This window comes from Typopeltis vanoorti, chromosome 10 (genome assembly GCF_054136105.1).
Source record: "Typopeltis vanoorti isolate ZY-2024b chromosome 10, IOZ_Tvanoo_1.0, whole genome shotgun sequence".
Lineage (NCBI taxonomy): Eukaryota > Metazoa > Arthropoda > Arachnida > Uropygi > Thelyphonidae > Typopeltis > Typopeltis vanoorti.
In genome coordinates, this window is record NC_143558.1 from 134,356,718 (window position 1) to 134,384,435 (window position 27,718).

Here is a 27,718-nt window from a genome sequence, read left to right on the forward strand (position 1 = left end):
ATACTTTCTTCACAAGTTCGTATTGTAGGGTGAAAGTGCTTGTTTCGAAACCGTAGTGCCGTGATTTTTTAAAAGTAATAGGCCTACAGATTTAAATTCTAATATCAATAAGAGACAAGGGACTTTCTTTAATTTTGGTGTTAAGAAATCTCTTATTGAAGGTGTTTGTGACACAACAGATAGCAATCTCCAAGATGTACAAAAGGAGGGGAAAACTATCAGCACACAGGAAAAAAAAGTCTGCATTCACTCGTAAGTACTACAGTATAATAATATTATAAATTTTTGGTGATCAGAATGGGGTATGCCAATGAAAATCAGCACAAATTAATTTATTGATGTTTATGTTAAATTAATCAATAATAACGATAGTTATTAATTATTAATAAAAAATGAGCTAAATGAAGAATTAATTATTAATTAATACATTACAATATAACCAAGGTATTCCATGAAAATATCAGGATTTGTGAAGTGTTCGGTCGTAAGAAAAGTTTGGGAAACGCTGGATTACCCTATTATAGGAATGGATTCTCCTTCTGTTGACATGCGCAGAAGTGTCGAAAGGTCTCGTATCTGTGGGCGTACTATACATAAGTTTTGAAGTTATGCACCGCATAACTTCAAATCCACATAAAAAGAGACCAGAGTGTACTTCTTTTTATGGAAATAGAAAAAGAATTACTAATTAGATAATTTCTAAATATTGTAGCTTCTTGATATTCGCAATAATCTCTATTGGTGGTCATACGAACTCTGATATCTAATGCAAATCAATGACTTCTCATCCATAATTTAATGTTGGTATTGAGTTCCAGAATTAACTCCTTGTCCCAGATGATGATCGCGCTTGCAATATGCTTGATTGTTAATTTCGCCCGTTTATCATTACATACAATATTTTTCAAACGAAAAATCTATTTTGTTTCTGCAGAAATAGTTCAAACTGCATTCAAGTAAGTGTTTTATATAAAGTTATTTAATATAATACTATTCTCTGCACAGAATCTCATAAAAATCGACTACAAAATTTTAGGAATTTATTTAATGTATGCACTTCTTAATTCTACAATATTCCTTGAAATGGGACGCAAAGCAGTGAACGATGTCAATTTTAAGAGGATTCCTAGACTGGACAGCGACATCAGAAGTACACATGCATATCAAGGCAACTCTCCAACCATCTTTTGTAGAAACTCCACTAACGCCTTTTATTCCCCAAAACAAGTAGGTGAGGCCATTTAGGCCTAAGTTGTAGGCTGGGGAGAGAAGCAAATTTCCTGTCTTAGCCGTTCACAGACAGCTGCAAAAGGCTATCAGTGATTTTATAAAGCATCCTGTAAAAAATCATCTCGTAGTGTGAGGAACAAACAGCCATTGTGCCCACCTTAATAAGATGTAGGACCACGTTTTGCTCTGAAGACAACAGCAGCAATCACACGGACATACTTTCCACAAGCGTACGATAGCGATCAATAGAAATTTTTGACCATTCTTCTAATAGGCATATAATGAGGTCCTGGACTGTTGCGGGGAGGACGTCCCTTGACCTCACTCGAAGCTCCAGATTGTCCCACAGAAGTTCAATAAGGTTGAGATCAGGGCTCTGTGGATGTCAATCAAGTGTAGTGACCATGTCCACAAACCACGCAGTTACAGCAGCCTTTTGACATGGTGTCTGCCCGAAAGAGACAATGCTTAGTTCCATAGAAACGTCACAAAATAAGAAGCACTGCATTGTCCAGATACCTCTTGTAGTTCAATGTTCGCGGCACTACAAACGGAAGTCCTAGGTCAAACCAGGGGAAACAGGACTGTTTCCCCAAGTGGTGACTATACCATCACCACCACAGCCGATTTTCATAATTGAGGTTACGCACTCTGGTAAGACGTTCACCGGTAACCACCGCACTCACACCCATCGATCCGCTTGGTAACGTGATTTGTCGCTCCACAACACGGTTTTCCAAACTTCCACGTCCCACTATACACGCTCTTTACCCCGGTAAAAATTCCTTGTGCAGATTCGTGTTCCAGTCGATGCCTGAACTCCGCATTCAACTTGTTGGCTGGCGAATGATGGTTTTCACATATCATCCTTCGTAGCACCCTACGGTCACGTTCGGTGAGCGTGGCAGGGTCGTCAACGTGATTAGCACTTGACTCCCTGCACTTCCATCTCAGTATGGTATCACTGACTGTTAACCGGGGATGGCCCAATTTGTCAACAATTCGCCGAATAGATAGGCTTGCAACATGGCATCCTATCACAACGCCTCTTTCAAAGTCCCCCAGTTCCCTTTTCGGAGCCATTTGGCCCGGACACAGTTGCACTGACTTGGGAACATCATATTCATCAAATTTATACCGGCTGCAAGCACGTGACTCGCTACATGGCATGATGCACCTTGCCCATGGGGGGGGAGGGTGCTCTTTAACTTCTTTCCAAGTAGTGTATATTTTTCTCTGAAATAGTGAGTTCTACGATCGATTTTCTTGTAAAAACTGAATTTTAATTGTTAGAATTCCGTACTACTTTGCATTTGAAGTTCATTTTGAACATCATATGTTTCCAGCACGATTTTATAAGTTTAAAATAACTTTCGATAACAGAGGTTTCTGATCATTTGTTTAACACCGTGAGGAATTGGTACTTGTTTCCATAGCTCTAATATCCACCAGTCGAAGACTGTAATAAGTTGAATTGGCCAGCAACTAAAGAAACTTTTTCAATTTTTTTTTATTTTTTTCAATGCTTTTTTCATAAGGGAGAACAGCTCTCCTTTCGGTTTCTAATTGCTTCGTCTATACCTTTCGAAGATTAAAAAGGCATTCAGGGATTTATTTATTTCATCACACCATATTTCTTACTTCAAAATCATATGTTTATTCCGGATACAGAATTTATATATTCACGCAATTCGATAACGTGCCAGCAAATATTCTTTCACGTGACACTTTTTTCACTCCTGACATAGGTTCGCCATCAGTGCTTGAAGGTAGGTAACGGTTGGCTTTTTTTCGAAATTATAATATCAGTCAACTTCAGAAAAACCTGAAGTTGACTGACATTTTTATTTGAAAGACAACCCACAAGAATTCTATCGATATTAATATGAAAGAATAACTCTTCTGAATGTTGATGGCGTGAAGCTGACATGTAGAAGAGATTATTCAAAACAAGGAGGTCCTGGTGTTCTGAACAGGATTAGAAGCTGTTGCGAACAAAGACTACATGTTGTTCTTCCGATTTAGGCATCTCTGCATCTATTTGTCTGGATTTTACTTCCTCCCGTTCCCTGTTAAACAGTCTGCTTCTGTTCTTTTGCCAATTTTTTTTCTCTTCCTAGTTTGCGGCTCTCAAAAATAAATTACTAATTAAAATCGGTTACCAGTTTCAGAATCTCTTTTTGTTAGTCTGAGCAGCAGAATCATCAGGTTTTTCGTATTATTCGTTCTTATTGGTTTTCAGTAACTTTATTTATTATTATTTTAAAAAAAAATCGTTCACCGGGTTGGCTCAAAAATAGCTATAGTAGCTCAATCAACATGAATTTGAAAATGTTATTAATGGGGAAGGGGTTGCGTATTCGCTTCTCCGAATATAAAGACTTCTCCAGTCAGAATATTGAAATACTTAACAAGGCAAACAGAAATGAACTGTCCAACCTTTGCTCTAGATCTCAAAGACATAATGTTACTGATTGTATTTATCTATAGATTACCAAAGTATCCATACAAATTCGTTTCAGTATCATCAATAGTAAAGCGTATTCTAGATGAATTTCATCGCTCGATATGAAACCAAAAGCTTGCTTGCTTGCTTGGGAAGAGCTGAAGTAGCTTGTATCAATTTCGTGTTCGGTCTCGAGAACAGGCTTTCCTTCCGAGTTATGTAATCGTTAGCCCATATACTAAAATTCAATACGCTTACAATCTTTACTGGGTGTGAATATAATAGACATCCGCCATCACATTTTATTTTGCTGGTGAAAGTCACGTATACTACACAACGCTCACCCCTATCCCTGTGTCCTCATATCCCTACGTTGTTAACAAAAATTAATTGCTAATTTTCTGTTTCACATGGGCTGTTGATATATGAAGAAAGTTTACTTCGCCTGCTATTATATGCGCATATCCGGAGATCTGCTATTTTTAACTTTTATCATTTCCGCTATTGTAATTATAGCTTATACGCTATGTAACTACAATTGTAAAGCTCAAAAATACTGTCACGAATGTGCGTAAATTCTAGCACTCTTGATTTAGCACTGCAAGTGACTATTTTAAGAAAATACAAATTAAATGCACAATTATCATTTATTATAGAACGTAGCACCCAATTTGGTATATTTAAATGCTAAATTCTAGAGTGCTGGCAACTGCTTCGTATAAACTGCAAACAGTCAATTGCGATTGATATTCCACGTACTACTATTTTTTAGCTCGCTGTAAACATCTGCTGGTATTTGTTTAACTGGCGTTATGTGTTGGAGAGAGGGAAATAAAAAAGAATGAACTGAAAATATGAACTTTTGTTTATTTAATGGATTATTCACCGTTTCGTGAACAAATTAGTAATTCTAAAATTGAAACAGTTCGATAAACACCAACAATCTATTTATAAAAAATGCTAGCTTATTTTAAGTATCGGAATACTGCACTCTGAAAATTTCCAGAACAAATATCGAACTTACGGATTGCATGTTTTAAAATAACATGCAAAGAACAGAAAACTAAACGCCACTCTGGAGAACACAATAAAATAAAGAACTTCTTTGAAGTGATTTTTTAATCAAAATTATTAAACAAAGTTTCTTTTCTGTCTAAATAATATTGTGCATTTAACTGATACAAGACTATTCAAAGCTGCTCACGAGATGGCGCAATGTTGTTTTAGACAGAAAAGGGCGAGTTTAATAATAATAATAATAATAATAATAATAATAGAGTTTAAAATGTTAACTTCATTCAAATTTTTAAATACACTTTGTGAGTTCAACATTCAGTTGTTAAAATTAACATTTCAACCTTCATATTTATACAAGTATGTAGTATATTTATACTGCAGCATTAATAAAATAATTTAGACTCCCTGGAGGTGTCAAATAATAATAATAATAAATAATTTATTTTTATTTATGAATATTTGATCATCAAACTGACCGAAGTGCCCTTCGAGCGTTTACTGAACATAGCAGATATTCTAAATTTTAGGACAAATTAAGAACAATCTTTAACGCCTGAATGGTCTCTAGTAGGAAATGTGAAAGGATTTTAACAATGAATAATTCTTTTCTGCATAATATTAAAATTATGTAGTAAATAATTTTTGCTATTTTTCTGTAAGTTTTCGCAACACTATGTAAGAACTCTTGCTTCTGTCTTGCTGTCTGTTAATAATAATATTTTTTTTTTATTTATTTCTAAAATATTTACACATATACAATAATCATCTTGAGTGATAGTCCAACTTATAATTTTACAAAAATCAGTACTAAGTGCTGCTTCTATGGTTCATTTTCTACATTGGATTTCAATTAAAGTTTTTAATAATACTTTCTTGCCTCTATATTTTGTATTTACAACACATGTTCTTTTAATATTAACAATTAAAATTAATCAGAATTTTTTGTATAATGAATAACTAATATATATATATTTTTTTATCTCAAAGATATTTACATATATACAGTAATAGTCTTAAGTGACAATCTAACATATTATTTTACAAAGTGGTAACTAAGTGTTGCAGATTATGCTTGCTTTCCATATTAGATTTCTATAACAAAAACAAAAAAAAAATCAATATTTTTTTAAAATTAAAATTATGATTATATATTATGCGTTTACAAAACATATTGTTCCGGTTTTTTAACAATGAAATTCTTAGAAGTTTTCTTTTTTTTGCATAATGTATTAATAATAGTTACTACAGTTGGTAATTTATAGTTGCCGATGAATAAGATTACATTTTTAAAGTATTTATACAATATCAATAAATTATATATATTTATAATTTTTGCATTAATGTATTAAGCAGCACTTAAGTGTAAAAGTTGTTGATGTCGATTGTAATGTCTCAGCTTGCATCCTCGAAGCTTTTTTAGTAAGCTTATCTGAGGATGACACCAGTTAGTTATTGTTTATTCGTGCTGAGTTGAAAGTAGGCTGATGTTTGATAGTTCTGATATTTACTACAGTCATAGGATGAGAAATTCACACACACACACTGGAAAGCCTGAACTAACATATTGTGTTTCGTTAAGTTTATAAAGCGTGTAGAGTGTGCGTGTTTCTTGTTCATAGGTATGTCCTTAACCCTGCGGAGGTCGCACTCGAAAAAATTGCAGCGTAGGTCGCATGTATCTGAGAGATATTCATTACTACTAAAATGCGATAAAACTAAAAGAAAAAAAAATACTACAAATATAATATATGATTGTTTATTTATTTTCAGTTACCATCTAGAAATTATTGAATAAAGAAAAAAAAAACTAAACCAATACCATACTGACATCGGATATCACTCATAATTTATGAATGCACAGCTACTCATGACCTGCAAGCTATATACTGGATATGTATAAGAATATTTATATAAACAATTTGCATGTATCTGTCAGATCAGCTGCGACCTCCACAGGGTTGAGGCTCTTTTCAGGCTATTGTAGTTTGTAAGGTTTGTAGTTGTATTTGTATTTGTAGTTTGTTCCTGTAGTCAAAAGGTAGTTTATTTAGCATATCTAAGATGTAGAAGCTTCAGGTGGCCTTTCCATATCCAGTTCATACCAATGATCATATCCAGAAACCAACTAAAACACATAATAAAAATAGAGAACCATCAACTGGAACAAGTCCACTCCTTTAAACACTTGGGATCATATATACAAGAACATGGTAGACACAGAAATTAACAACAGGATAGCCGGGGGAACAAAGCTATTCTATGCAATGAAAGGCCCACTCCTAGATAAGAAGTCGCCCAGAATACCAAAATGGCAGTGTATTTTTCAGTGTTTCTACCAGTGGCAGCCCATACATAAGCACTGTGACACTGCAGAACCCCAAGGAAAAAATGAAAAAAATTAAATTTTGCTTACGCGCCTTATTTCTGTGAGATATGAAACGTTTATTATTGGTGCCTGTGCATGGTGAACTATTTTTTGTAAATCTTATTTTATTTTGTTAAAATAACATATAATTATTTATTTATTATAGATACAAGGCTGAATTATGACGAGTGTCACTGTTGAAAATATGAAAAGAATTATATTTTTTCAATTATCGTTACACGAAACAAATGCACTGCGATCTAACGCCGATATTCGTTTGCGCTTGTCATTGCTATTGATACGAAACTTTTATTATTGGTGTTTGTTCGTGGCGAGGATGAAATATTTTTAATATGTAAATTTATTTATTAATAAATTCGTTACTGATTAGGATTTTTTTTTTTTTTTTGGTATATGCAGCAGAACCCCCACTTAAAATTTTCTCAGGCCACCACTAGTTTCTACCAACAGTATATTAGACACCTACAGGGAGTCTAAAGACTCATCGAGGGAGAGTGTGGATTTCCCTCCTTCCAACTACTAACCGCACTCAAACTTACTTAACTGAGTAAGTTTGAGCGCGGTTAGTAGTTGGAAGTAGCAGAGGTAGTAGCAAAGGTAGTAGCAGAGGCTACAAGTGCTACAAGATTTGATTATCCCTAACTCAATAATTCTTAAAAGTTAAAAAAAAAAAAAGTATAAACTCTATTGGTTTGGCCACATTGTGCAAACGGCTTTCTCGCCTGGTATTTGAAAACGATTGCTTTGGACAGAGAAAGGTGGAAGGCTTATCGATGAGAGACTCAACCCGTCTTGAGGACAGACGAGTGAAGAAGAATTTTATATGTCACTATTATTAAATTATTATTATTAGTAGTAGTAGTATATTATTATTATGCATGGGGATATCTGGAGAAAGCAATATCACACTGTATACTCAAGGTCAGGAGAGTAAATCGGGCAAGAGTTAGATGGATGAATAGCATCATTAGGCATGAGCTGCAAAAAATAAAATGATGTCGAGGGTATATAAAGAGAAAGGTGACCAGCTAACTAATAAACAGTACAAGGATCGGGCAAGAAAGGTAACTAGCATTGTAAGGATGGCAAAATCAGATTATGAGACGAGATTAGCAGAACAGGCGAAAGGAAATCCCAAAGAATAACTTTAAAGAGTACAGATGGTAGAGAGGTGACAAAGGTAGACGAAATTGTTGTGCTACTGGGTGACTGAGGATTTGGCAATTGCAAAAGTTGGTTAATAACCGAAAAAAGGGGGTTATGATAGAAACATTTAAGTTACTTAAAAGCTTTTATAGAACTGATGCAGGGGAAATATTTCAGCACTTGGTTAGTTGGGGCAGAACAAGAGGTCATTTCTGGAAGTTGGTAAGAATGTGATTAACAAGGGCGTGAGGATTAGATTTTTCGCTTGAAAAGTAATGAATAGAATGAGTTGCCTGAGTTAGTTGTAAGTGCTTTGTCGGTTAATGGTTTCTTGGAGAGGTACGATAGATATTGTGTTCATAGTTTGGGCTCCCACGTTGGGTCTTAGGACTCCATGTTGTTGCACAGGCACCATGTTGTTGGTGCCTGTGCAACAACAACAACAATAATAATTATTATTATTATTCATTAATGCATGTTTCGTAGTTTTATGCTGAATGTACAAAGTGCCAAAAAACTTTAATGAGAATATTTCAGTCACAGTTTCATAAATATTAATTTCAATCAGTGTGTTTTTGTGTAGCTCTGTACAAATAGAGTTTGCATCCATAGCACTGGGTGCTTAAAGAAAGGCTATCATAAGTTCGACTTCCTCTAGTCTTAATTGTCGACTAGAGGAAATTCTCTATGCCTTTCTGTAATCGGTTTCCGATCACAGAAAGAAAGTCGATCTCTAGCAAGGTAAGCAGGGCCGGACGAGCTCAGCTGGATATGGAATTACCCGGTGGACCGACCTGCGAATGGGCCTAAATATTTGTCCTATCAAAAAATTATGTTAAAATGATGGGTTCATAGGCTGTTTTCAAGTAATTTCCCGGATCTACTTTGTTTGTCAGTCCGTGGTAGCAGGAAGTAGGATTTTCTTCCCGGAATCTCAAGGACTCGACTCATGAAAATGAAATATAGAACTCACAGCTTTAGGGACCATGATATGGCTGTAATTATCTACCACACTCTCGTCTACGGCTGCCAGTCAAACTCATTGATATTGCTGGGATATCTATCTGTGATTGGCTCTCTCCCCCTCCACCATTTCTAAAAGTCAAGTTAGGATTAAATGAACTCGCTTACTCCCTTTCGGGAATAAAAGGAATTAGGCGAATTTGTATTTGTATGTTTTTAATATAAAACATGGAAATATAAATGAAGAGAGGATGACAAGCCTTCGTCGTGATATGTCACATAGAGGATTGAAATTGGAAACACTCTTCAATGTTTTTTAAACGAATGTTTAGAATTATTTTGAATTATTACCTTATCGGAGATAATGGCTTAGGATCAGTGTACTATGTCAGATGATTGCTATCTGATAATACTGAAGAAATATTTAAATAAAAATGTAATTTTAACAGTCTAATTATAAAATGTGCTGTTTCGAAAAAGTGTTAGTGTATTATAATCCATCCGAGGCAAATTTAAGATGGGAAGCCACACCATTTCTGAGACTATTCTGTAGTTCATTCGTCCACTTAGACTACCCATTCCTTTTTTTTTTTTTTTTTTTTTTTTTTTACTGTTAAAAGTGTTTTGGCAATTGCTTCAGTACCGGAAAGGAAATTTCTAATTGGGGTTATTATCAGTGAGCATTTAAGTTTTTGATTGCATACAACAAGGAAAATATATAAAATTGTATATTTCTATAAAGAAATTGTCGCAGCATTCAAACTGAATTATCTTACAAAATTGGACAGTTGGATAGTTACATGGAGTTTCAACATAGTTACGTGGAGTTTCAACTTCGATCAGACAGAGCATCTTAAGTTCATTCGTTATATTAATATAATTATTAATATAATTATCAGTTCCCTGATAATAATTTTAGATTTAAGTAGTTTGACGCAATATTCTTCGTGAATAAAAATTATAGGAAACAAGCCATTAAGATTTGCGATTTGTGAGATTACAACATACCCTATGATAAGAGGACATAAAGTTTCTATAAATAAAAAAAATAAAACAAATCAGCTAACGCCTTTTATTCCCTTATAGGGAGTAGGCGAGGCCTTTATATACCCTATCTAGCTTTAGGAGACTGAGTGGGCAATTCAATCTCCACCAGAGATTGAATTGCCAATCAGAGATAGCTGGCCCATGTCTATCACTAATTATAGACAGCCACCGATGAAGAGGCTGGCAAACAAGTGCTGCCATCTCTTGGTACCTAACCCTAACAGGATGGGCTGTTACATCAAATAATGCTAATTTTTATATACTATTTAAAAGTAGTTATTCCTCTAGTATTCCCCCCTCAACCTAGATGTGTTGTTTTCTTGAATTAGTAGATGTTGTTCCTCTCTCTCTCTCTCTCTCTCTCTCTCCTTCTCTTTGGTTCTTATCTGCAGTTTTGAAATATGGGCATGTCTTCTCACACATTATTTCCCAAAGGACAAATGGAGCTCTTCCTACTCCATTATTATTATAATTATTATTATTTGGAAATGTTTTTTTAGGAAACTGATAGCTGGTATCTTTATCAGTTTTTCCGCTTACAGAGACTTTTAGATTTCTGTATAGAAAGTACGAGTATACAGTGAAATACACCATCTGTCCAAAAAGAAACCGAACTTTTGATAGAAAATAAAACACAGGCCATATAATTATTCAAATCATTTATTTCAATCAATATACTCTCCCTCAGCTTCGATACAGCGTTTGCCATGGTCAATTAATTCGTTAAATGAGTTTTTATATCGGTTGAGGGTCGTGGTTACTGCCGCTTGTACTTTTTCAATGGTGTATCGCTTTCCTTTTATCGGCAAATGAAGTCGAGGGAAGAGAAAGAAGTCACAGGGTGCTAAATCAGGTGAATACAGCGAGTGATCCAATACACAAACTTGGTTTTTGCTCAAAAACTGTCTCACAATGCTCGGACGATGAGATGGTGCAAATCGCGAATTCAATTTACGAAGGCCCAAACTCTCGATCAAAAGGTTGTGTACACAGTTGAGTTTGAAATCCCCAATTCATATTCAATCAATCTCACGGACGATTTCGGATTTTCTTTGATGAAATCACGCACTTTTTGGATGTTAACTTCGCTCACTCCAGTTTTTGGACGATCAGGCTTTTCGTCGTCCTCAAGCGTTTCACGACCACTTTGAAATCGCTTAAACCACTCGTAAACTTGAGTACGGGATAAGCATTCACCACCGTATGCTTTTTGCGTTTCGGTAAAACTTTTACCAACTTTAACACAAAAGTCAATCGCAGCTCTCTGAAACTCATTTTCCGACCGTTCGTCAACACATTGTCCCTCTTGGCACTATTACTCGGCTTCTAATGAAACAAATGTTATGAACAGTTGACACAACACTAATGAAGGTTGCCGCTTTCGATTAAGTTCGGTTTCTTTTTGGACAGAGGGTGTATGTTCATACGGATTATCACTGCCCTGATAGTCAAAAATGGTATTAGAAACACCCCTAATATATCGAGTGAATAAGATATACTCTATGGATAGTATCATGTCTAAAGAATACTGTCGCATTAAGACATCTCTTACTGAATGCAGTATCTCTACGATCAATGGAGTATTGATGGTTTATATCCTCATACACGCTCCACTGATAAATATTCATCCAGAACAATCTCTCATGTGAAAAAATCCCTCAGAAGATCGCCTAGATTTTCGATTATAGTATTCTTCTTCTTCCTCACCCATTGAAACAGTGGCTTCTTTATAATCATTTACTAAGGGTGAGACTAATCCATGGTCTCATCCATGATTTTATACAATTCATTCTGTAATTTAAATTATGGACAGGTTGACCATTTAATGAAAATAAGAAAAGGGACCTATGGATATGTAAATTTTCGCCAACAAGAAAAATCAGGACTTATGGACCATGTCTTGGCTGCAGACAATGGAAACACATGGCCATACTATATCACAGCGTCTTCAAAATGTGTACATTTGTTTAAAGAATATTGTGAAGCCTTTTTACGCGATCCAGACATAAAGAAGCATTTCCATATCCATTTCGAGAGTGTAGGAAGTCGACATCCGCAATAGGATTAAGGATAAATATAGCTTATTATTCCTATAAATATATAGGAATGAGGATAAATAAATATTAGGTTGAAGAGCAATTACTGTATAGAGCACCTGTATATGAAGCCATACTTTTCTGCAGCTATCATCACATTGTTATACTCGTACGTATGCGTACTGTTTACTTACCCTAAGTCCATATTAATCCTGCACTTATGATGCAGTTAAAACGAATAGTAGCTGCATAATAATTAAGCGTTACTCACTTTCATGTCGTGTCGTATTCAGTATACAAAAAGATGTTTCCAAGACGCAAAATTGTCTTTTTTCAAACTGCAGCTACGGAAACGCTTTTCAGTCAGGGTTACATCATTGTTTATAAGGTACTTGAGAATATAACGCTGAGCTGAAATTCAAAAATGAATGAGTGCAAAGAACAAAAAGGTTACCCATGAATAAATTAAGAACTGTTAGCTGGGAGTGTAGCTGCTTCTCTGGCAAACTTACATCACTAATTATTCTGATATGGATTCGTTTGTAGGATTCTATGTGAACTAATTCAGTGTAAATATTCTTTCGAATGAAGTTTCTATTAACTAACCATTTCGACCATAAATACGTACTGCATGTGAGAACTATTTTTCATTACAACAGTGAAGGATAATTTGAAGAACGCTCAAAGAAAAGGGAAAACTAACTTTTAACTTTACAAAATCGAATTTAGAAACCTATAACTTTCGAATCCACAAAAATCATTAGAAGAGACATATGAGTAACTAGTTAACTGGTTATGCATATATTAATATAAGGCAAGGGTTACGTGAAATGTTATTATCTTCTGCTATGATAACAATTAGAGCAGGTTGAAGAACTTACTTTCATATCCGAGAAATCCAGTAATTATTTTCGATATTTACAGTCGAAATTATTGCATCTTGTAGGAAATATATTTGTAGTGTTAACTCGCATTCAGCTGAAAAACCCTGATAAATCTTAAGCAGGATGATTCAATCCTCGATTTTTTCCAAAAGGGCATCTTTGATCATCGATAGCGACTGAGATTTTGAGGCGCTTTGATTTATATCTATACAATAATTACCATTAACACCACTATTTTTCTTATTTTTTCAATTTAAAAATATTATGAATTTTACAATAAATATTCTATTAATTTTATGTTTCTTTTTTTAAATAACGTTTCTAATATGACTCTTTAATCCCCTTGAGTACACTCCATCACTTGGCCAGTTTGTGTTTTTATACAGTTATCCAAATGTTTTGCACTTTGGCCTTTCAAAGAACAAATATCAAAAGGGGTGGGGAAGGGGAAAGCTGTTCAGGACCACTATTTGCCACTAACAACAAACTTATATATTTACGTATCCGTGAAGCTCTCATTAGAAGAGGGAATAACTTCCTTTCCTTGACTTCAGGACAGCATATACACTCATGCAGTAAACATAAACCTAGTTTGTTATTAACCATTTTAGTTATCGATAACTAAATCGCTTGAACGCTTGATAAGTTCAGATATACATTAGGGATTGTTAAATTAGCACCAGTGCTAGTCAAAATACGTTGGATAATATGGATGCACATATTATGTGTGTGTTTTCCATTCTCTGGTAAGCGAAAAAATGACTGATCTTCAACTTTTTTTTAATTGAAAAAAAAAATAAAAACTTACCTCGGTTTGTCCTTCTTTGCTACAGTATATGGCTCATCGATAAAAGGAAAACTTTCGTTTTGTAAACCACGTTAACAGTTAGCGAGAAAGTGCACATTAATAGCGTGCCAGTAACTCATCAACCAGACTCACGTTGGTTTCTTCAATACTAACGTTCATTGTATAAAAGTATTGCACTTTCCCTCCCCCCCTAATGAATTCCTTTTTCGATGCGCAATAATTTCGCTACATCAACGATTATCTAATCGACACTTTTGATAGGTATTAGGTCGGAAACAACAACAAAAAAAAAACAGTTACGTGTTACAGGAATGAAAAATAATAATTTATTTGTTTATAATTTTGTACACTAAACACATGAGATAATGTTTGCGCATTTTAACATACGAAATTGTAGAGATACACAATATTTATTTTATTTACCCCCCCCCCCCCCCCATCTGAATGGAACATGCATTTTGGTAAAGAATGGATGCGAGAATCAATGCGTAGAATGTCCCTGGTGCTTGGCATGACTGGAAAATTTTTTTCTTGAACTTTTTAACAAAATGCACACCTTTTTGTATTTATACTGCATAAGGAATAGAAAGTTTTTTTTTTTTTTTTATTATTAACAAACCTTTCTTTCCGTAATGCAATTTTTAACTTAGAAGTAACAAGTTCAGTCTTCACCAGATTTAGGCATACTATTATTTATATTATTTTATTTCGCTATTTTTGGGGGAGTTTATGAAACGTTGAATTACCTGAGTCGCTTGTCACATTGTTGTACGTTATGAACTATTTACAAGGTACTGTATACACTTTTGCAATGCATACAACGTACCAAAGTTTGACGCATATACACAATCTACAGCATAAGGCATTATCGAAGAAATCGCAAAGACCTCCTATCATGATACGCGATGAAAATGGAGTGTCTCGTTCCATATGAAGCAGCCTACTTCATTAAAGTATTGCTGCACAGGTAATTGCTTTGTAGCACTAACATTTTTTTTTTTTTTTGCAAAATAAATAATGCAATACAACAAAGTTGTAACTTCACACTTGTCACCAGGGATGGCTCGTGCATAGGCACTGCGGAACTGCAGCACCCCCAATTTTTCTCGATATATAAATATATTTATTAATTTATTTATATTTGCTTGTAATATTTAATTTTATCATCAACAATCCTATACAATTCTCTTATTTTGTATAAAAAATAATAAAAAAATCCATCAACACTAGCAGCACTGTGTTTACCACAGTGTCATATTCCTACGCGCGCAAGCATATGCACGTCATAGTGAGATGCGAGCTATTAGCGTAATGCGGCACTGTTCGTCTCGCAGTTCCACTGTTGTTTATATGCAGTTTGCGCGAGTAGTAGAGCGTTCGTAGTGTTCATCGTGTTTACTCCATCTCTTTAAATATTTGGACATTACAATTAAAGACATAACATTTGTTATAGTTTTTATTTTAGAACATTATTGGGGTTATGATAATAGATTTTATTTTTAAATAATTTTGAATTACACCAAACTGTATAATTTTATCGACAATAAACAATATTGTTTCATGTTTAATTTTTTTTTAATTTTTATCATAATTTTGATATTTTATCCAAACACGTATACACTGTACTTACAGTGTATATATATATATATATATATATATTTCGAAAGTTGCAGCACCCCTACGATTTCAAGACACGAGCAACCACTGCTTGTCACTGACCATTAACCGTACTCGTTACACAGAAAACAAAATAATAATAAAAAAATAAAATGGTTAGTGCAAAGTGAACATGTGACAGCTCCACAACTGCTTGCAATTCTATTAACTTTTTCTTATATGTGAACGAAAAATTAGATGTTCAAAAAAAAAAAAAAAATGTATTCGATTGCACTTGAAAATAAAATAAAGTGAAAATAAAATTCAGATCAATTTCAAATTTTATTTATTTATTTACAAGAAACGAATATGTTTATTTACATCGTACTCACACTGAAAATATGGCAAAAAGTGCCTCTGTTAAAACTTCTGCCTATTTGTTAAAATTACCATTTTGCTTTCCATTGAGCATAGTAACAACCACAAGAATGTTTTGCATTTGCTAACAATAGAGTAAGTACCATAAAGGTTAACAAAATACATTTATTCTTTAAAGAAACAGATATTTGTGTGTAAGGCACTGTTTGCACCAAGGAAAGGGCGCTATCACAGGTTTTCTTTATTTGCTAGAATTTCTTTCCTACAGAAAAAGTTTCAACGGCATGGAAAGATTGAAGTCTAGCCACCATATTTGTGATGATGGTGAATGCGAATTCACTCACTGACCGGTCAGAGCTTAATTTGGAAAGGAACCTTCTTACAATTAGTGTTTTGTTTGTTTCTTTATCACAAACTAGGTATTATGCAAAGTTTGTTTCATACTTTGAATACTTTCACGCTCGTAAACAGTGAATCATATTTAACACACATTCCTACAGAAACCTAAAAAAAAAAAGTAAAAATAAAATAAAATAAAATAAAGATAAAACATACACGAATAATGAAGCTAAGCCAGCCAATGAATCAATTTCATAAATACCTTCGGCGATGGAATGACTACTTACAGTTCTGTAGGCTATTTTATTAGCTCGGAGAATGGAATTCGATGAAATGCCGTTATGTACAATGACACAAAGAAGTAACGAAGTAGTATACTAAACGAGAACGAGAAATATTAACAAGGAACAACATAGTAACTCCAATGTTATAAATATTTTGTGAATAGTCATCAATGATAGACTACTTGGTAAATTATTTTCAATAAAATAGACATTTTAACATTAACACCTTTCCCACTAAGTGTCGATATCAAATCGCCATTTGCATAAGAATGAAAGACAAAAGATATTTGTTTTCCCCCCCTCACAAAACCTTTTTTTCCAATGGCACTAATGGTCTGAGTGAGGGAACCGAGTAAAGTATGTTCGTTTACTGTAGAACACAGCGTCAATTCCAGTTTAAATCATAACGATTAATCGCCTAGTTGGGGGGGGGGGGGTCTTCGAAATGTAAATAAACGATTCATGTAAATCTCAATATGAGATCATGTACACCACATTCCTTATTGTCCAAAGCATTTACTTCATCTTACTGCAACATTCTTAAATATTTAGTTTCCTCCATTAAGGAGGTTAATGTGGAATTCATATCATTAATTACCATGTTGCAAGTACTCATTAACGGGACAGCTTGAGTTGGATTATTCCTGCTAATACTACTCCGACACTGACAGGTATTTTTCCCTTGAGTTCCATCAGCATTCTGCATTTCGCAGTTTTCTTTGTGGCCTATTCTGGAGATATTCATACTACGTACTGTTGGTGATGATGGGGATAACGGAATTTGACTTTCACAGGGCACTGTAACTCCTCCGTGTTGGTTGGGCAATCTGCCAAACTCTGGATCTAATTCTGCTTTGCTCATGTTACGATGCTGAGCATAAGGCAATGGAACTGGGTTTTCAGAAAACCCTTGTGGCCATTGTTCAAACTGGTTAGTCTGACCTCTGATATTAGCATAACATGCAGAGCAATTAGAACATGTTGACTGTACATTGTGATAAGTACTGGGACAGTTAGTAGGCTGTTGTTGCTCCACGCAATAAACTTGAGTATTTGGAGTCGGTAACGGATTATAACAAGACTTTTGTATGAAATGCCTCTGTGGGGTTGTGCTGTTATTAGTGACTACATGAGGATTAGGCATGCTAGGGTTGCTATATTCGTGAGTAATCTGCACATTTGAATTATAATTTACAGGTTGTGGTTTGGCACAATAGTAATCGGGTGCATTTCTATTTTGGTTTTCCATGTTAAATGCCGGATTAAAATTTTGGCCTACTGGATTTGAAGTAACAGTGCACTGCGACTGAGGATACGTAAAATTACCAGGGACAAGATTATGTGTAACACAAACTTGCGTGTGCACTACTCCAAGCGGTTGGTGGCTGACATCTCTGCTTACATGATCGTGATGATATCCACATATATGCTGATTTGGCTCAAACCGGAATTGACTAGGAGGAAGTGAGTGATTCTGATGCGAATTTTCTTCCCTGAACTGACCACTGGAATGGTGATATGCAGATTGTTGAGGAGGTTCGGAAGACTGTTGATATCCTGAGCCATCCATCTGTGGCAATATAGGATTTGCTTGCATATCTACAAACTGTCGAGAATTTGTTCTCTTTTGTCCTGCTGCAGAATCAGAAACTCCAGAAAAATTACTCGAACATGCATTTGGCAAATAAGATTTCCTGCCCAAATTCTCTTTGAATACGTCATCACCAAGTGGCTCACTTTGAGGAGCTATCATTCCCGATGTTTGTATGGTAATGGACGGTTCAGTGACCTGATTCAAGTAATACATCATCTCGTCTGGAAGCACTATATCCCGATTCTCTTCGATCGGCTTGTCTTCCTCGCACTTATCCAATAAAAAATTTTCATTTGGATGATGATTCCTGCTACCTGGTCCACTGGGCGAGCTATTTACAGAGCAGCCAATAGGAGGAAGAGGGGTCAATCGTTTAATGTAATTTCGATTGTCCTCCATCGTTGACAAACCACTGTCCAAGGACTTCGGTGATTTTGGAAATTTCCAACTGCCACTAGACATGGGAGAAATAACCCTTTCTTTATTCCAAGGCAGATCTCCTTCTGAACTAATTGACGGAGTTCTCCTTTGGCCACACGCGTTTTTGGGGTTTATCTTCTGGGATGATATTGCTTGCGAATGGAGAGACTGCAACCGAGCAACTGAAGTCGGAGAAATTCCTGAAAGGCTGCTTAAGTCACTGGAGCGGCGAGAGCTTCCCAGAGAGATTGGATCACATGATGATAGAGCACTGTGCTGACTGGGTGACGTATGCGACGCTTGGCTTCCTCGTCGACCAGATTTATGACTGCTGATATCAGAACTAAGACTACCGTAGAATGTGCTGATGGTGCTGGCCGAGCTATTACGACGGCTTCGCAACTGGTGGTTCTCAAGAATCGTGTATTGTGGAGAATAACCTAGTAAGGAAATAAAAAAATACAATCCTTTAGCAAAAATTCTAAGTAAACAGCTTATTCAATTAAGTTAAAGGTATGCATTTGTTCGCTTTCAAAATTTAATATTCAAGTTAAACTAAATGGTATGTTGGGTTGCACAAGGGTGGCTAATGAAATGAATGATCAGAATATAATAATTTTATGTGATATTACAAATGAAGTTTTAAATATTCGAAATCACCACCGCATAGGGAACGAGATGGGCCGGTGAATTTTGAAACCAAATTCCTTCCACGTTAAAAATACAGACATTTAAAATGTTACGTGCCAATTGGTTTTAATATTTACAAGCTAAAATTGATCTTTCAGAAGAATCTTTGTTCAAATATGATTATTAGAATGATTAAATCCAAATAAAAATATCTGTATTTAATCATTCACAGTATGTAAAAAAAATCTTTTATAATATGTGCAAATATGTTGCGCAAACGCATTGTAATAAATTAAATGCGCAATCTTTCAGTTGGTAGACTGCAAAAAGATCGCAGCCAGACTGAAAAATACCAACAACAGACTACAGGCATAAGTAATTCACTATACATCATAAGAGCATTGAACTTCATGCTAAAAGAAACTAGAATTAACTATATTTGGCGCTTGGAAATATCCTTACCGGTTGCCACAATCTAGTACTTTTAAATTTGCTCTAATTCGAGTAAAGGTTAATTAAGCACGACATGGCTAAAATGATAATTATCTCAAGTTTTCTAAAATAAGTAATACCTTGCTCAGTAGGAAAAGATAAGTCAATATAAGTCTTCGCATTTCCACCTCCTCTTAAATCTGTCACACAAGGACGTTCCCCGGAATTAGAATTACCTTCTAGTCTACGTATACCTGCAAAATAAAATCGACAAACTGAGTCATCTATTTATATTAATCACTTTTCAGGAATTAGCTCATAATCATATGATTTTTTTTTTCAGCAAAGAAAAACGTTTCTTTTGTATTAAGGCATAATTAATTCCTCACAAATATTCTAAAAGAATTTCGTATTGTAAAAAGAATGCAAAACGCAATGCAATCATATGAGTTGAGATATCAACACCTCCTCGGTATTTTACAGGCAACATCCTCAATGAAACTTATTCTGTTGTTTGTTGTTTCTCAAAAAACAATCTATGTGAATTCTTATTATTATTTAACGGTTATTAATGAGAACATAGTTGGATAAATGCCCAAAATATGTATATACATGTGATGGTTTTTTAACAATCCGTTTTTTACCCCCTTAAGAAAACTGCATATTTCTATGCTGTCTATCTCGAAGTGGTTCCTTTGAGAGTTGATGAAACAAGAGAATTGGCATCCCAATTGGAAAATTTTGCAAAACTTCTGCGTTTTTGAAAAAAACAAATACAACCTTCAATTTTTATAATCATGATGACGTCATCTAATCCTCTTCAGTGCCGACTTGAGTCTTAATCGAAATAAAAAAATAAAAAAAAACTCACAAGGTGCCATATCTAGGGAGTGAAATGCGTGCAGAACAAAAACCAGGTCATTTTACACTTGAAAAGAAATTCTATTCTTGTTCAGTCTTTTATCCAAGCGTAAGCAAAGTTTGTGTGAAGTATCGTCACGATTACTATACGTGTATATAGAATGTTAACGTCACATCAATTACCTCAGTGTATCACTTCTGCATTGATTCAACCTCGGTATCATTCTAGGTCTAGCTCCCGCTGATGATACCTCAATAAAGGCGAAACCGGGATAGATAGTGACCCTTCTTTAATTAATAGCAATATAAACGTCCGAATTTCAACTGCATTGTGAACGGAGAACCTGTGGAACAAGTAAAACATTTCAGCTACTTAGGCACAATTTTTAGTGAAGATAGTAAGTTAAATATGGAAATAGACAACAGAATCAGCAAAGCTGGAATGGTAGGAAGTCAATTGAATAAATTCATATGGAATAAGAGAGAAATTAGTCGGAACACTAAATTAGCTGTATACAAGACTGTGTTCAAACCAGTTTTAACTTATGGATCTGAGAGCTGGGTCAGAAATAAAACCCTTGACCAAAGACTAGAGACTGCAGATATGAGAGTCCTGAGAAAGATTACAGATGGCATCAATGGCAATATCATATTAAAAACGAGGATATTAGGAAAGAACTTGACATCATCAGCATCCAGGAATGCGTTAGCAGAGCTAATCTCAGGTGGTATGGTCATTTAAACAGAACGGGCGAAGAAAGATTGGCAAAACAAGTGTTCTCTCCCCGGTTGGCAGGAAAACGACCCAGAGGAAGACCAAGATATAGGTGGATTGATACAGTACAAAGTACCTTAGACAATAGAAATATAAGATCTGATAATGTTGGAGTCTTGACAAGTAACAGACTGATTTGGAGGAAAATCGTAGATAGGAAGTTAGTAATGATGTAAAATTTTCATGTAGTACTCCTATCCTATACACCCCTTGAGGGTACATGGCAGGAATTTGATGATGATGATGGTAAACGTCCGAAAGGATGTGTGCTGCGTATTATTAAATTACTGAAGCAACCGATGTGAAGTCAACAGCTTCTGTATACCTAAGTCGTGAAGATACCTCACGCGCAAACTGTTAGCTTACAATTTAATAATAGATTAAAAAAATAATATAATTTCGGAATTAGGAAATTAACAATTAAATAATTTTCACTGTGGTTTATACGTGTGTTTCTTTTAATTATGAACGCACCACAGGTTTCGTTATTTAAAAAAAAAAAAAAAAAAAAAAAAAAAAAAAAAAAACGACGCCATTGTCAGACAGAAATTCCTGCAAGGAGAAATAAGAATGAGAGAAAGCATTTGTTGCAATCCGTTACATACTCTGATCTTGCATCAAAATACATTAGCACAATCCAAATGAGATTCCTAACTGATTAAACTCACGGATAAAGATTCGTCGTGAACCACACCACATGTTAATCCATTTTGTTCATAGATAAAATATTCAATATTCAGACATCATCAAGAAAAATCATTCTATGATCAACCAAGCCAGTTTTCGCGTCTCGAAGATTTCTTTCATTGGTTTGCCTAGTTTGAAGCAGAACTTGCACTGCGTTAATTTTTAGTCATCAGTGTCTTAGGACAAAATTCGCAACCATTTCTGTTTACAAGGTATCACTGCTCAATAACATAAGAATCGTAGTTGCAGTTTAGTCAAATGTGTTTAACACACATAACCTCATGATGTCGTCAGGGTGTCATTTCTGCTAATTGCGTATATTGTTCTGCCGATTTTTCAGTTTTGCGGGAGGAAGAGACTCTTCTAGTTCTGTGTGAGACCATCCTCGCCTTCAGCTTAAATGCCATTATATGAGTTCTTCGCGTGTTAGCACGAAGATGGGATTTCAACCGAGATGTATCCAGCCAAAAGGAATCGTCGACATCTACTGAACTACGGGTGAGTCACAATGGAAAGTCGGTAGTGAACCTATTTAGCCAGTTTCTTATTATTATTTCCTCTCTTTCTTGAGGGTTGGGTTGACAATGCGCTGTTCGTGATTTCCAACTCTACCATCCTGCTGGGAAAGCTTGGAACATATGAATATAATACACCCCCCTGTCCAAAAAGAAACCGAACTTTTCGAAAATAGAAGAAACTAGTGGCGCCACCTGTTGTATCTTTTTGTTGTCGAAAGTAGCAACCTTCATTAGTGTTCTTTCAACTGTTTATGATATTTGTTTCATTAGAAGCCGAGTTATAGTGCCAAGAGTGACAGTGTGTTTTGACGAACGGTCGGTCGTCACGATATTCATGCCGTACTCGACGAATTCTCGCTATCAATCGCTTCAAAACTTCGAGATAAAACTTACCATTGACCGTTTGGCCAGGCGGAATGAATTCTTTGTGGATAATGCCCTTGGAATCGTAGAAAAAAAATCAGCATTGTGTTTACTTTTGACTTCTCCAAGAGACTTTTTTTCGGATGCCCATCTTCTGGTGGTCTCTGGCGCTTTGTTTTGGGCTCATATTCAAAACACCACGTTTCGTCACCAGTAGCGATCGTTTCAAGGAAGTTTGAGCCCTTAAAAGCGGTTTTAATGAGGTCCTTGTAGTATTCAATTCAATACATTTTTTGGTCGTCGATCAACTTGTGAGGAACAAATCGCGAATTCGATTTACGAAGGCCCAAACTCTCGGTCAAAATGTTGTGCACAGTTGATTTTGGAATCCCCAGCTCATCTTCAATCAATCTCACGGACGATTTCGGGTTCTTTGATGAAATCACGCACTTTTTGGATGCAAACTTCGCTCAGTCCAGTTTTTGGATGGCCCGGCTTTTCGTCGTCTTCAAGCGTCTCACGACCACTTTGAAATCGCTTAAACCACTCATAAACTTGAGTACGGGATAAGCATACATCACCGTATGCTTTTTGAAGCATTTGATGCGTTTCGGTAAAACTTTTACCAAGTTTCACACAAAAGTCAATCGCAGCTCTCTGTTTGAAACTCATTTTTCGACCGTTCATCAAAACACACTGTCACTCTTGGCACTATAACTGGACTTCTAATGAAACAAATGTCATAAACAGTTGACACAACACTAATGAAGGTTGCCGCATTCGACAACAAAAAGATACAACAGGTGGCGCCACTAGTTTCTTCTATTTTCGAAAAGTTCGGTTTCTTTTTGGACAGAGAGTGTAGGTTGCTATCTACTTGTCGCGAGCGACGAATCTCACAACTAATTTGTATGGCCAACAGTATTAATACCTATTAATTATAGGTATATAATAATTTGAATTATGATCTGTATGTTTGTTTTTTTAATAAAACCGAAGTGAAGCAATTATGATACTATCATCTTTCGACCAGTGACAAGATGGAAAAAAAACGCGTATCCACGGCCCAGTTAAATATAAAATAAGAAGTGTGGTGTCAAATCAATAATGCATACATAACCATTATTACAAACGGTAATGAACAAATTATACAAAACAGAATAAGGCAATCTGCTGCATTAAAAACGAACATGTCAGCATTTTAAGTCTTTCTATGGTTTCTTGTAACGTTACATTTTTCATCAAGCAGCGTGCCAATAAGAAAAGGATATTTAACGACAATGGTTTCCGCGATGTGGGCCCGTCTCAGAGAAGGCTTTTCCTGTTTCAGTGCAGTCAGACGTTATAAAGAATGAGATACTACGGTAAAATAAGCATTTAGTTAAGGACATTACGATTTTATGTCATTCTAGTAACATCGTCAGGATAACAAGATAGTGGGCGGGGGAATAATCTTAGCACATTACAAGTTCGTTATTAGCAGGATCATTTATGCTTTCTTAGCTTAAATCAAGGAGAACCAAGTTTCATTATATCTGAAAACACATGCTGGCAACAATATTATGTTGCCAACGTACTTAGTTACCAGCGTCAAATGTTGGTATTCTGGGTAATGCAAATTCCATTTTTCCTTGCTTGTTAAGCACAATGGCCTGTCGCGCAGGGGAGGCTCGTGCATAGGCACTGTGGAACTGCAGCACCTTAATTTTTCTCGATATATAAATATATTTATTAATTTATTTATATTTGCTTGTAATGTTTAATATTATCATCAACAATCCTATATAATTGTCTTATTTTGTATAAAAAATAATAAAAATCCATCTTGTGGCACTTAGGAGGGCGAATGGCGCTAGAAGCACTGTGTTTACCACAGTGTCATATTGCTACGCGCGCAAGTGTATGCACGTCATAGTGAGATGCGAGCTATTAGCGTAATGAGGCACTGTCCGTCGCGCAGTTCCACTGTTGTTTATATGCAGTTTGCGCCAACAGTAGAGTGTTCGTAGTGCTTATCGTGTTTACTAAACACGATAAGCAAAATGTTTCTAAAATAAAATAGTTTTTATTTTAGAACATTATTGGTGTTATGATAATGGATTTTATTTTTAAGTAATTTTGAATTATACCAAACTGTATAATTTTATCGATAATAAACAATATTTTTTCATGTTTAATTGTTTACCATAATTTTGATATTTTATCCAAACACGTATACTTACAGTGTGTATGTATATTTCGAAAGTTGCAGCACCGCCACGATTTCAAGCCATGAGCTGCCACTGCTGTTGCGGCCAAGTAACTTGGTTTCTTTGAAATCTAATTAGGTTATGTTAGAGAAGTTAATTCTATCTGCTTAATAGTGTATTATCACTTCGGTTGATCTCACCTTCAACAATTTTCCTTCAGTTGAAAAGTCCTGATAAAAGGTCATTCGCGCCCCAGCAGGAATTCGAATACAGGCCTTTCCAACCAAAGCTCATCTTCGAAATCAACCGAGCTACTGAGGCCCCAAAGAACAAATTAAACATTAAATATATTTCTAATTTTTCATTAAATATTTCTATATTTCTATAGGACACGAGAATAATTCCCATAGGAAGTATTATGTTAATATTCTCGTGTCCTATAGAAATGCAATCTTACGCGGGTAGTTGCTTGAAATGGTAAGTCGTAAATTGAGAGAGGATGTCCGTCAACAGCATAAGGGAAACCCTCTCCTATCCTTGAATTTTGGCAACTTTATATTTAAAAATATGTAAATTCTGCAATAAATTTCTCTTTCAGACTTGATTTTCAATTCACCAATGAATACTGGAAAGGGGGACTACAAGCATTTTTTTTTTTAATTTTAAGCATTTTTATATTATTTTCGTAATATAGGTCTTTCGAAGCGTAGTAAGCAAATATATTAAATAAATAACTGAACAGTCAAAAATTTACATATTCCTGAAGCCGGTAATGAAGAAACGCAAAATAACTTTAAACTCTCTCTCTCTCTCTGACATACTATTTTTGTCTAACCGTGTTATTAAAAAAAAATTAAAAAAAAAAAAAAAAAAAAACATAGCTCGTTACTGATCAGTCGAGTGCATTTTACAATGAATCTTAATCTCATACTGTGACACCAAAATCTGTTAATTGAGTGTCAGTATTTGGAAACTATAAATCCAACAAAGCTCCGAGATTTTGGTGTGAGCAGATTATTAAGAACAAAATCGCAGTTCACTTTTTTCTTGTGTCAATGTTCGTAAATAATTTTAACAGATGTTATTTCACAAGTACTCCTATCGTTCGTTTCGTTATATTAAGTGTTGAAAGTTTCGAGAGAAGTTTATAATACCGTATTTACTCGAATATAACTCGCACTTTTCCCCAAAAAATTAAAGTTAAAAAAATCGTGGTGCGAGATGTATGCAGGGATTTTCGGGAACTAAAGTTTTTCAGAAAAAAACGAAATTGACGTTTATAATTAAATCATCAGTCCAGTTTTTTAATTTATAATTTATAATTGCTCACATTATTTATAAAATGAATGAATTTAAATTTTAATTATTTAAGCGATCGGCGGCTCACTTTCTTCACGCGATATATTTGAATCTTTTAGCCACAATGCTTCTGTGATTAATTTAATTATTTCTTGCAAAATCATGTCCCAAGCGCTCAAAATTCAGTTGCACAACAGTTCTAATGATGGTCTCTTAATCTTAATCCACCCCCGCGCAATCCAACATCGAGAGTAGAAGTCAATACTCTCACTGCCCATTTGCTTCCTTTTCTATGCATATGATAGGTGTGGCTTTAACAAAAGATCACGTGACTCAACAACAATGGTAAGCCGACGATTGTTGAGTTGAAATGCTGATTCTCTTCAACAGAATTCCAAAATATCTGAAACTGCCATAATAACATTCACTATCTATTTCTTAAAGTCTTAAACTTTTTTTCGTGTGCGAACTATATGCCAAACTTTTTTATTTCTTTTTTTTTCGTAAAGTAAAATCAAGGGTGCGAAACATACGCGAGGACGAGTTATATTCGAATAAATACGGTAGCATGTTTTAATGGAATAGTACTACTACTAAAGATCCAAAATCCAAAAATGATTTATTAGGGCAACAAGTTTCGCATATTTGTGCATTAAGTTCAAAAGTTTGTTTCATTTGTTGTTGTTGTTGTTTTGTTTGGTGTTTAAATTATTCAGTGAGCATATAATTTAGTGCTTCTGATAATTTACAAAACACAATTCAAATTGTTACAAATCGTATGTCAGCTCTTTGTAATCCATTTATTTCACTTTTACATTTTATTCAATGTCTAGCTGCTACTTTTTTTTTCTCCCATCCTTTAGCAATCATACTGCAATCTCCTTCTAAGCTATTTCTAAATGATACTTGATATTGTTATAAATAAGCAATTTATTTTGCCATTAGACGGAGCATTTAACCATTTTGAATTCGTAAAATTTTAAAATAAAGTTTACCTCCTGATGGCAACAACCGAGGAAGCCAAGAAGACTTTGATTTGAAAGGGCCATGAATATTTTCCCTTAACCAGTCCCTAGATGGCTCACTATTATTTCCAGGTCCTAGCGAACAGGTCACAACACCTGGGTAATCCTCTATCTAAATAACAGTAACATCAGTAGGAGTAATCACAATAAAATTCATAGCTTTAATTTATACTAATAAAAGCAATTATTCTCCATTTTTTTAAACTTTGCAAGGCTTGAATATATCAAGCGTGTAAGTATATGTTAAGTAGATTGGGAAAATTTTTTCTTGAAAAAACATTATGGTTCATGTTGCCATTTAAGAATGTTACAAATCTTCATCTACACCTAAGGTTAATCGGGTACGATTACCACTATGGGATTTC

At 35.0% G+C, this 27,718-nt stretch overlaps 1 protein-coding gene across 2 annotated transcripts in view; it reads right to left on the reverse strand.

Moving 5' to 3' along the window:
* Positions 1 to 15,987: 15,987 nt before the first annotated feature.
* Positions 15,988 to 27,718, reverse strand: part of LOC150102817 (transcription activator GLI3-like) — a 154,412-nt gene continuing 142,681 nt past the window's right edge. For both annotated transcript variants that reach the window (XM_090399258.1, XM_090399257.1), the window contains exons 13-15: positions 27,324 to 27,465; positions 19,777 to 19,890; positions 15,988 to 19,014 (exon numbers count right to left, since the gene is read on the reverse strand). In XM_090399258.1, the coding sequence (XP_090255384.1) occupies positions 17,087 to 19,014; positions 19,777 to 19,890; positions 27,324 to 27,465 (2,184 nt within the window). In that variant the 3' untranslated portion in view covers positions 15,988 to 17,086. The remainder of the gene's footprint in view (positions 19,015 to 19,776; positions 19,891 to 27,323; positions 27,466 to 27,718) is intronic.